The sequence below is a fragment of the Anguilla anguilla genome, chromosome 16, assembly GCF_013347855.1.
Source record: "Anguilla anguilla isolate fAngAng1 chromosome 16, fAngAng1.pri, whole genome shotgun sequence".
NCBI classification, from domain to species: Eukaryota; Metazoa; Chordata; class Actinopteri; order Anguilliformes; family Anguillidae; genus Anguilla; species Anguilla anguilla.
Window position 1 is genome coordinate 23,780,446 of NC_049216.1, and position 12,067 is coordinate 23,792,512.

General features: G+C 42.4%; 1 protein-coding gene across 5 annotated transcripts; it reads left to right on the forward strand.

Annotated features, from left to right (window-relative positions):
• Positions 1-2,233: 2,233 nt before the first annotated feature.
• Positions 2,234-9,504, forward strand: LOC118215725 (aromatase). Of its 5 annotated transcripts, none has more exons than XM_035396685.1 (11): positions 2,234-2,471; positions 3,165-3,214; positions 3,403-3,605; positions 4,765-4,915; positions 5,229-5,383; positions 5,781-5,957; positions 6,815-6,929; positions 7,176-7,287; positions 7,527-7,689; positions 8,310-8,551; positions 8,963-9,504. In XM_035396685.1, the coding sequence occupies exons 1-11, from the start codon at positions 2,253-2,255 to the stop codon at positions 9,194-9,196; spliced, it is 1,821 nt and encodes a 606-aa protein (XP_035252576.1). In that variant the 5' UTR covers positions 2,234-2,252; the 3' UTR covers positions 9,197-9,504. The 5 variants fall into 5 exon arrangements, with proteins under 5 accessions (XP_035252576.1, XP_035252581.1, XP_035252577.1 ...); XM_035396687.1 differs by having other exon boundaries at positions 2,364-2,471; positions 3,169-3,214; XM_035396690.1 differs by lacking the exon at positions 3,165-3,214 and having other exon boundaries at positions 2,240-2,471; positions 3,287-3,605.
• The last annotated feature ends 2,563 nt before the right edge of the window (positions 9,505-12,067 follow it).

Here is a 12,067-nt window from a genome sequence, read left to right on the forward strand (position 1 = left end):
AAGAAGCTGGAAGATAATACATCGGATATGATTCATGTGAAGATCAATGCAAAAATAGCGTAGCTGCAGATATTCAGAAATGACTGTGCTCATCACATCTGTGACTGTTCTGGGCTGCTAGGTCGCACATCCTGATAAGGCATGAAAATGGCCAACAGCCTGCCAGGGCACGCCAGGGCACATTGGTTGTACAATCACCCAGAGAGAGAGGGATTCAGTTAGCAGGGTTGTCTCTGATCTCATCGAGTAAGTGCAGCTCCTCTTTCGATGTAGTGACAGAGCTAAGCAGATGGACTAGAGAACCCAATAACTTGTGCTCTCTCCCAAACTGACAGGCTTACAGGGTTGGTAGATTCCGGAATGTCTGGTTCTCAAATGACTTGTAGAGGTCCGCTTTGTGGTTCCGACTGCACAATATAGCAACCACAAAACCCCCAACTCCCCCACCACCCCCCCCACCCCCCCAGCCCACCATTGGTCTGACAGCTCTTCAGTTCTGACTACTCTTCAGTTCATGATTAAGCTTCCAGCTGTGCATTATGTTCAGTTTTAACAAATTTTAATTCTGGCAATCCTACTTACATCTACAACTGGGCATTTCAGCTTAGCAGAAAAGACAGGCCTGGATGAAATAAATATGTGCCTGTTCTGATTTCTGCATTAACTTTGTATTATAATAGTCCCATTACCCTTTCACAGGCAGACTACTTTACGTAGATCACTACGTACAGAATGCAGAACTCCCAACTGCTAGAAAGAAACCCTTGCTCAGCTCTGCCACCTTGTGGAGCTGAGCATTATTTCAATGACTAACAAACTCGTATCCACTCCTCCAGAACACCTGCTTTATGTGAGGTATTTTTAACCACTTGCTCCATATTTCTCCACTGAATGAACTCCATTAGTGCCCCAATCTGCTTCATTTATTTAGTCTCCCAGGGACGTGGATACAAACACGGCTTATCTGCATATCAGTCAGACAGAGGCAGATGTGTCCCAGTGAAATACGGAGGAGCTCACTGTGGAGAACCCACAGGCAGGGGGTTTGGAGGGAAACCCTTTAAAAGTTAGCCATGCAAAATAACAAAGCTCCTAGTTATCTGGCCTACAACACAGTTTAAATGAAAGGCTATTACAGCAAAGCTGTGAAAGAATTGTTTGGAATGATAGGACTATCATACGGTTACCCACAGCGGTGTGAGGAACGGCCCGAGCTCACTCTGGAGGGCTGGCAGCACTGGAGGCCCATTTCCCTGACAACACGGAGAGACCAGCTGAAACGAATCACCGTAGCATTTCATTTCCCAGCGATTGGTTTTGTGTTTTTTTTTTTTTTCCATTTGTGCAAAAAGCTCAGGGCACGTTTAGACCGTGACCTGCATCAGCACCTCGCCAGCCTGCCAGCGCTGTGATGTTCACTCGCTAGCACCGCGGAGCCTGCCAGCCACCTGGAGCCGTCATCCACAGGCTGCAGGAAGACCTGCAGCACAAGCTCTCCAGCAAAGAGTCACCTGACATTTAACCTAAATGAAGTGCCTACAAATGAACTAAACTGTCTACATTTAACCTCAATATCCAGCAGGAGTCAACCATAAACGAATATCACCATGCATCCCTGTGTACATGTATCCACAGCTGTGGGGAGTTAAAAATTTTTTAAACAATAATAAAATTTAAAAGCACAATAGTACTTGCCTTATCAGCAGGTACATGCAAACATACTTACTATGATGCCAAAATCACTTCACATATTGTTTGGACAAATATATACATAATTGAAAATATTTCAGCAAAGTGGATCAGGTGGATCAGGATAATTGCAATAAACAGGACTGGGAAGCGTGCAGGCCCAATACACAGTAGCATTTCCTCACGCAAGCGTAACTCTGTGGGTCTCACCATTTATGTCTTGTAGTCACTGTTACTCTGCCACTGTTGCAGACGTACTGAACCCCTCTTTTCGGGACCCAACAGGGTCAGGCTGACCCGAACACTTAGAGAGCAGCTGAAAGACCTCTTCAGCTGATGGATTAGCCAGTTCCTTTTTTTATTTTTTTGCTGCTTTGTGAGGTAACCTCTCATCTGGAAAAAAAAAATGCTACATTCACGCTTTAGAGTTTCCTGGTCTGACTGGTATTGCATTATTATGGGGGTGGGGGGTGGTCTGCTATTTTTTTTTTTGCTCCCTCATCAAATTGGTCTTGCTTCATTGCCTACTTGTTCTGCTTCAGGGGTGCTGGGGGGGCTTCTTAATGCAAAATCAGATGGCACTTGAAACCACATTTGAAGGTGTATCCAAGCAACCAGCAAATTACAAGCTTACCAGAGTCTCACAAAGGCTCAAAAGGACAGGGTTTTTAGAAGAGAGAAAGAATGCTGACAGTCTTGTAAAGAAGAACAGCAGGGTTTTAAATACTGGACGGGACAGGATATCCAGGGACCTCTCTCAATCAGCTGAAGGGAAAAGTTGGGTGAGTAGCATCAGTCTGATGGTTACATTTAATTTTTCAGAAAATCAATGGCAATTTAATAACAAATTACAAAGAACTAAAGTTGTTTGCCTTATTTTTTCTTGTTGGAAATCTGCTGCTGTTTTGACTGTTCTGTACCAATTTTGGTGCTGTTCTTGCTGCTCCTTTGATATATACTGAAAGATTTATATCATGCCAAAATATAATAATAATAATAATAATTATTATTATTATTATTATAATTATAATAATAATAATAATAATAGGATTTTTCTAATGCAGAGGCCAGGGAATAGATTTTTTTTAAAACACAGGTGCACTGAGAAACTGGCACACAAGCAAAGAAGACTAAAGCAAACCAGCATAAAAGGACTGCTCCCAGCTGGGAAGAAGGAGGACAATATCTGAGCGAAATGATAAAAAAAGCAATAACAGCGATTCATTGCACACAGATAACTACTATTAAAAAAATACAGGGCGCAGGTGTTCAGCTTGTTCTAGCTTTCTACACATTTCACAAAAAACACAGAATACAGTTTAAATCTGGTTCCTGGAAGCTGAAATTAATAAGGACCGGTTCGGTGACACCAGCTGCAGAAATGGCGGGTCAGGGTTCATGTGGAAAAAACTTTAATATTGGACGTGTTTTGGTTACACGTTTCACATGGTGTGCCAACATTTTCTTGCTGTAAGATAGGCTACTCAAGGACGACAAGAGTTGGAAAGGGCTGGAAAAAAGCAAGGTTAGTCCAGTTTGTTTAAAACTTTCTCTTTTGTTTTGACTTTTGAATCTCCCTGACCCGTCTAATAACCAGGCGTGACGGTATATATACCGAGAGGCCAATGTGGTCGCCTCCTGTGCTCAGTCCAGCTGACAGTCGATCGTACGGTTATCCCATCATCCCTCTGCGGCGTCCCGTTTGTCACGCAGCGCTCACACCATGAAGCAGATGCACCTGGAGGAGATCGTGATGGAAGCGCTCATACCGGCTTCGCGCAACGCCACGGAGACCGCGGGGAGGGTCGTCTCCGGAGCAACCGCCGCGTTACTGTCCGGAGCAACCGCCGCGTTGCTCCTCCTGCTCTGTGCGCTCCTCGTGGCCTGGAGCCGATCAGACAAGTCCTCTGTGCCAGGTGGGTAGCTCGCTCAGTCTGTGTCCGCTGCCAGAGCTGCTGAGAGGTGCTATGACAGGGTAGGGTGCTATATCCAGCTGCAGCAATGTGCTTGCATGTGTTCACCAGCTATACATGTCTGCTGCATTTACATGTACAACGTTTTGAATCATTTTTCATGCAAAATTAAGAAAGATTCGTGCCTAAAATACTGATTCAGATTTAAAATGTTTTGAACCATGCATTTCGTGTGAAAAATTAAGAAAGATTTGTGCCTAAAATGTCGGTTCACACGTAAAATATTTTGAACCATGCATTTTCTTGCAAAATTGAGAAAGATCAGTGCCAAAAATGCTTGTTCAGATGGAGGCTAACTGTTGCTCGCTGAATTGAATAGTTGACTGTGGTGATCAGTTACAGTTATAGTGCAAGATTTCTCTTATCACGGCATCTTCAGGGATTAGAAGAACAAAAAGAAAATGTTGGATACACTGAATATTATTTCATGTAGTCCACCACTGCCTGAATTGATGAACTGGGTTCGTAAGGGTGTGTGTATAGGGTCTGTAAGGGTGTGTTGGTGGCACCTAAAATAGACAGTTTTTTCTAGTTGGACACATTTTTAAGTTCATTTTTCTGTGCTACACCAAAGTAACTACTGGTTCCATCCTGGCCACCCTACTCTGCCACTGCAGTTGACCAGGTATAGGCTAGAATAACATGCATGATAAAGACTGATCATCAAACGGGTGCCTCCATTTCTGTATTATATATATATATATATATATATATATATATATATATTTAATATATATTATATATTATTATATATTTTATATATATTTCTTAAGCTGCTGAGTCTCACGGCATTGTGTTATTTTAGTTGTGATGTGAATCACTACAACTGCGTTAAATAGAAGTAGGCTAGAGTATACCTACATTGTCAATAAATCAATGAAAATATGCGTTATAAATTAATTGAAGTAAATATACAATTGTCTTACAGCTTTACCTTAGGCTACTTCATTGTTCCATGCTCCTGAGCCATGCACACGTGTGCAGTGTGCAGATGTACCCTACTTAATGGACTTTAATGATCGCCTTGTCGGAATGTTGTCGTCCCGTATCCGAGTCTCACCCGTGGTCTCCTATTTTCTCTGTCACTGTTGTCCTGCACTAGGACCCCCATTCTACATGGGCGTCGGCCCGCTTCTCTCTTACTTCCGATTCATTTGGACCGGGATTGGCACCGCGAGCAATTACTACAACGAAAGATATGGGGACATAGTCAGGGTGTGGATAAACGGAGAGGAGACGATCATCCTTAGCAGGCAAGTACTACTATCGCTTATCAACGGACCGTGGCACATACCATTCAGCAATTGTCACAATTAAAGAAATTCAAATGCATGACAAATCCTTATCTTCATGTCGCTGACAGTAAAGAATGGCCAGCGTATTGCAAGCGTACAATAGTCATAAAAATCAACTTTAAAAGTGAATACATTGTATGATAAACGTGTTATTTTTATACAGGCCTATTCGTTTCAAATGGCTTCATTCTAGGAGGTGTATAATAAGTAAAGAGCACTATTTAAGTATACAGGGAAGATTACTATATGACCATGTGCAATAACCCTCCAGGTCATCTGCAGTGTACCAGGTGCTGAGGAAGCCTCAGTACACCAGCAGGTTCGGCAGTAAACAAGGCCTGCGCTGCATTGGCATGCATGAGAGAGGAATCATTTTCAACAACAACATAGAGCTCTGGAAGAAAGTCCGCACCTACTTTGCTAAAGGTACTCTTTCTCTTTCCCTTGGGTGGGAATTAAAACACAATGAAAAGAAAAAAGGATATTTCAACACGGTTGTGAAATAATTAATGGGCATAATATTCATAATAATGGGCATATTATTAATGCTCTAAAAAATACAAAAATGTTAGCGTGCTTAAGATTATTTGCAGATATTAACTAACAGTACTTCGTAGTAAAAGGAATAGCACTGTAAATACCCAAAGTAGATGGGTGGCATCAATCAATGTCATTCAGCCAATCAATGTTACTGATCAGTGGTAATCAGGTAATCAACATTTTTAGTGAGCAGTCAATGTTGTCATTCAGAAGCCCATGTTATCTCCCAGTGCTACTAATCTGCAGTCACTGTTATCAACCATTGGTGTGCTGTTCCTGTCAGCTCTAACAGGTCCTGCGCTGCAGCGCACGGTGGCCATTTGCGTCGCCTCCACAGACTCGCACCTGGACCAGCTGGAGGAGCTGACCGACCTCTCGGGCCAGGTGGACATCCTCAACCTGCTGCGCTGCACCATAGTGGACATCTCCAACCAGATGTTCCTCAGGGTACCCCTCAACGGTCAGTCATCTTACCGCACTGCCGCCCACGCATGACGTCGCTTCTACACATGCTAAGAACCTATAATGTACACTCAGAAAACTGCATTAGTCAGGCTCAGTTACACAGATACAGCCGTTTCTGTAGTTACGTAACCTGTGTTACAGGGTTGCAGTCATCTACCTGTATCATATATAGCCTGTGTTACATAGTCTGTGTTATATTGCTACTACCCTATTTCTATAACTCTGTTTCTATAACAACCCCGTTTCTGTATCTCAGTCTCTGTTACAATCGGTGTAATACTGCTACAACCCTGTTTCTGAAACTCAGTCACAATGCCAGTCTGTGTTATACTGCTACAACCCTGTTTCTAAAACTGCTACATGAAACTGAAGTCCAGCTGCAAAAACTGTGCATCTACTATATACTGCTCATGCAGTGCAGCATTAAGCAAGAGTCACTGTACATCTAGACAGTTTAAATATAAGCACAATGGCATCCGCATGCCTAGAAATGCCAGTAGCTTCTGCCACAGCAAATTTTAAGAGGTGAGTCAGGGAAGCCTTCACTGACAGAGTGCTTAATCTCCCCTAGCATAAGAGCCATCAACTGCACTTCAGGTCCGGATGGACAAATCTCAGGCAGGCCACAGTGTTTAGAGGTTCTTGTGTCTTCCTTTCAATCAGAGATCCACTAAAGACTGTTATCTGGACTCTAGCCAATCAGTGACTAATATTTAAGCGCCTAAGCGCAGAATACGCCAAAAAAACTGAGAGTCACTGCAGCCCTCCAGGACTGGAGCCTGACACCCTGCTTTCACTGCCAGCACCACCAGGAATAACTGCTACTGTTGTTCTGTGTTTTGTCTCTTTCAGAAAAGGAGCTTCTGGTTAAAATTCAGAAGTATTTTGAAGCCTGGCAGACAGTTCTGATCAGGCCAGACTTTTTGTTCAAATTTGAGTGGATGTACAAAGAACACAAGGAAGCAGCGTGAGTGCACATACATACATACACACATAAACACACACACACATACACACCATATACACACAGATACACACAAATACACACACACATATGTAACATACACATACAGTATACCCCATATAACACACACCCTATATATAACACACAGACACACACCCGCACGCACGTACACACACACACACACACTATATTTTTATATACACACAAGCTATCGCTTTTTTAATCCTAAATGTTTCCTTATTTTTTTAGCCATGAGCTGCACGAAGCAATGGAAATACTCGTGGAGAAAAAACGCAAGGCTCTCGAGGAGGCAGAGAAGCTGGATGATGCTGACTTTGCCACTGATTTAATATTCGCTCAGGTGAGACACAATCAGCTCCCGCCTGTTAGGAACGAGAGGCTTCCGGAGCCTCAATGCACAGTGCCCAAACGAGCTATCAAACAGTCCACTTTCAAGATCAGTGACTGACAGCACACAGGCACGCCACCAGTTCTGCGGTTCACAAAGCCTCACTCCCCTGCCACTCTTGTGCAGAGTTTGCCATTTAGCCTCTTAAAGCCTGGCTGATTTTTACCGAGGGGTGGGTGTGTCTTTCACAGAACCACGGGGAGCTGTCGGCAGAAAACGTGCGACAGTGCATACTGGAGATGATCATAGCCGCACCAGACACCATGTCCATCAGCCTGTTCTTCATGCTCATGCTGCTCAAACAGAACCCAGAGGTAGAGCAGGAAATACTGAAGGAGCTGGACACTGTGATCGGTGAGCGCCACCCGATGGACATCTGCTGAAAGTGACACCAAGTACCGCAGGAAATATGTGACATCACTGGGCACGACATCAACAAACCTATCACAATAATGACTGCCAATCACATGACCTCACTCTTGGTAGTGATGCAGCCACAGGCTGTCCATTGGCTCCAAAGTAAAATGAATCATCTCTACTGATTTGGTATTCATTTAAAGTATTTTCAGGAATGCTAACACTGAGCTTCTCACCCCATTAATTATCGGCTGATTTAAACCAATGAAATGGACTCAAGACTAGATATAGTAACACATTGCCTTATCCTTTAAAATACCCCGTTGATAAAGTAATTGTCTCCTGTGGTGCTTGGTGTGCTAATCCACACACAGTATACCTGTTACAGATGCTATGTATGAAAATTTTCTATCAATCAATGCTAATATTTTGGTATATACTCTAGCCTTTGCCAACACTTTATATAACAAACTGTGACTTCTTATATGGATACATAACTCATAATTAATTATCAATGAATTAATATTTCCATCAAAACAGGTTTGCTTCCATCAAAATAAGTGACAGAAGTTATCCTCTGAAAAAGAAATCTTACCATCTCAAAAATGTGTTAACAGGTGACAAGAAAGCAGAAAACAGCAACTTACAACATCTAATCATCATGGAGAGTTTCATTAATGAGTCCCTACGCTATCATCCAGTGGTGGACTTCACCATGAGGAAATCCTTGGAGGATGATGTCATCGAAGGCTACAAGGTTTTCAAGGGAACGAACATCATCCTTAATGTTGGGCGTATGCATAAATGCGAATTCTTCTCCAAACCCAATGAATTCAGCCTAGAGAACTTTGAAAAAACTGTAAGTGGCTTTATTTTATTTTATTGAATGTTCAAACAATTATTTATTCATGTTTCCTCCAATAAATTAAATCCTTAGATTAAAAAATGCAAATGAAAAGCTGAAGCGTTATTTTGCTGTAAATTTGAAAAGCTTCTCTTTAAATGAAATAATTTCCATAATAATTTATAGGTGCAGAATACATTTCTAAAATCAAATGTTATCGTGTCATGAAAAATTGTTTAAAAAAAGTATAAAATAAGGAATTGCCAAATGAACACGGTGTAAAGCCACCATAGAGTGAGTGTATTGTAAAACCTAGCTGGCAGATCACCTTAAGTCCAAGGCAATCAAAACTCAGATGCAGATGTCAGGTAGTTTTTACTGAACGGGCCGTATCATAAGTGCGCTCTGTGTTTTGCCCCCCGTTAGGTGCCCAACCGTTTCTTCCAGCCCTTCGGTTCCGGGCCACGTTCCTGCGTTGGGAAACACATCTCCATGGTGATGATGAAAGCCATCTTGGCGACGCTGCTGTCGCGGTACACCATGTGCCCTCGAGATGGCCGCACCCTCAACAACATCCGCAAGACCAACAACCTGTCGCAACAGCTGGCTGAGAAAGACAGCGAGCTGACCATGATGTTCACCCCCAGGCGCAGACAGTAACGTGGCCGCTTCCATCTCATCGCTTTTGTTCATCCACTCCGTAGCAAAGAATGGTTCGTTATTATTAGACATTTTTATATTGTACAGGTTCTTTTTTATTTTTAAGTGTAGAAATGCTACCTTATAGATATTGTTGTTTATATTTTGTGGTTGACTATTTGTGTAACGTTTTGGCTTCAAAGGAATTCAAATGCTTAACCGGTTTAAACATTTTTGAGTATCACAGACAGGCTGTTATAACAATATATTGTTCTGTATTTCAATGTAACCAAACCCAAAAGTAAAAAATATATATATTGGCAGTAAAATGACTCCTTTTCTTAACTTGGTATTTCAGTAAAAAACTTAAAAAAACTTAAACTTAAGTTTATGAACTATGACTTCCTGTTAGTGATGCACTTAAATTCATATTTATTCTTTTATTCAGTCAGTTGAAATGAAAATCAATGTAAAAAAAGATACAACTACTCACTTTATATAAAAAAAATGTTTCATATTTTGGTATTATATTATTGTCTCGCACATGCATGGATGGATAAAAGCACAGCCACAAAGATACGCACGAGGCAGTCCTAATATTGCCTGTTGAGACCACGGATTAGACAGCAGAGGGCACCATATCACACAGTAGGACATTAGTCTGACTAGCACCCTGAGAGGAGGTTTAAAAAAAGCCAGAGCAGGCTGCCACATAGCTGCAATGGATATGCATTGCTGGTGGTGGCAGTGTTGGCCACTGCGGATAGATGTGTACGTGTATGTGTGTATAGGTGTGTGTGTTTGTATTTGTATGCATGTGTGTGTATGTATGCATGCACATGTTCTTGTGAGTGTGTGTGTGTGTGTGTGTGTATTTCATATCTGATGCAAATCTGTGACCACAACAGACCGTCAGCACCCACACAAGCCATCATGCAAAATCACCATGGCACCATCACCATCAGCATTATTGTCCATACGATATTTGTCTCTCAAATTCAAATCCAAATGCAAAGAGTGGCTTGCTGATGCGACTTCACAATGTTCCACACAGCCAAACCACGGGGTACAAATGAGAGCTGTATCTTGCCTACACACACTCTACCACTATAATAGCCATGAAATGTTTGGCTTCCCCTTATGTTCACTTATGTTGTTTGTATGAGAAGGAGTTGAATATCGCACATGGTGAGCAGTTGAAAATTAAGATAAATATTGTATTTGCTCTGAAAGAGAAGGGTTTAACCAGCACCATGCTTTCCTCCTGAGCTTCTCTCTGCGTTCAGACTGATGTAGAGGGGAAAATAGGAGCGTGAATTGACTGGGAAATGCTGCGAACCCAGATGAGTATCTTCTGCATTTGCCATCTTAGTTTTATGCCCCAGCCCTCTGCTAGATTAAATAATACTTGTTTTGTCAAGGAAGAGAGAAGTACCCTTTAACAAGCGTAGCTTGCCACAAAAGGCTAATCAAATGGAATGGAAATCTCCCCTGAACTGTTCTGGATAATTCTGGATAAAAGACATAAAACCATGTGTAATAATATAATCTCTAAGACAGTACTTTTCTAACTGAAAATAAGCCCTTTCAGAGTCACACTGTAATGGAAAAGTACTGGCCACCAAACCCACAGAACCGCTTGTATTCCCAATACACTTCCTGTGAAGTAAGTGGTTCCATGATGGCTCTGCTGTGCGAATTTCCCATGAAAAGTCAGGATTTAAACCTGAAGCAGGCCTGCCGGGGTGGCGTAGTGTTCATATCGCATCTACTGGCTAGCGTGTGATCCCTGGTCCCGCTGCAGCATCGCTAGCGAAGTCATGCCCCCGGCCATCGCTGATGCCCCAGAAAAGGGCTGAAGACTGACTGGTTGCCAAGATACCATCAGATATGGTGTGCATAGTTTGCATCTCCCTGCAGGAAACACGCTGTATTCTGGGATGCTGAGCACAATAAAAAAGAAATTGGGTTGGGGGACGGGGGTTGGTTTGGTCACTAAAGAGGGATTTTGTTCTAAAATCCAACTGACAATCCAAGGGAATCAAATCCCAGATGCAAATGTCAGGATGCCTTTACCAGACAAACTGATTATAACTAGGCTCTATTTGTCTATTCTGTCATCTGATAGGTGCCGAATGGGGAAGCTCATCACTATGGTGATGATGAAAGCCATCCTGGCAAAGCTGTTGTCATGGTACACAGTGAAAGATCACTGAATGGTCACCCAACACACTACGTTTGGCATGCTATTCACAGTTTTACTAGTATGCATGCTTATCAGGTTTTTAAAAATGCACAGACATCTGTTTTTTAAAAATACACACAGACCAATTCTCCCAGATGCTCTAAATATGTGATTGTTCATGAGAAATGCCCTAACCAGTTAGGAAATGACAGGCAAATGCATTTGAGGTCACAGATGACTAATACCAAAGTGTATGCTGTGTGCACCCATAGGTTATACATAAAGAATCCTTGAATCCTTGAATGAGGATACTTTCACTGCCTTAAAAAATGGTAAACCTGAGACCACATTAGCTCTAATACTCCTGGTCAGAAACAAGTCTTTCTGAGCGAGTTTCCCATTGTACTACTACGACTGCCCAGGTCAAAACCCAGCCGCTTGACTGCTGTGGTCCGTAGGCTTGTATTCACTGATTCCTTGACACCCGCCAAAAGCAACCCAAGCCTTTACCCACACGGGCCAAGGCTGGCTCCTGTTTCCAGGAAATGAAGGCACTGGGCATGCCCAGTGTGGAAAGAATTCAAGCCTTCCTTTCTGTAGACCTTCCAGTGCATTGAGGCCAAGGTCAGACAGCATTGTGCTCAAAGAATTCCAACTTGTGAGTAATGAGCAGCTCCCTCCCAGTCATGTGTGATTTACTGAGGAGA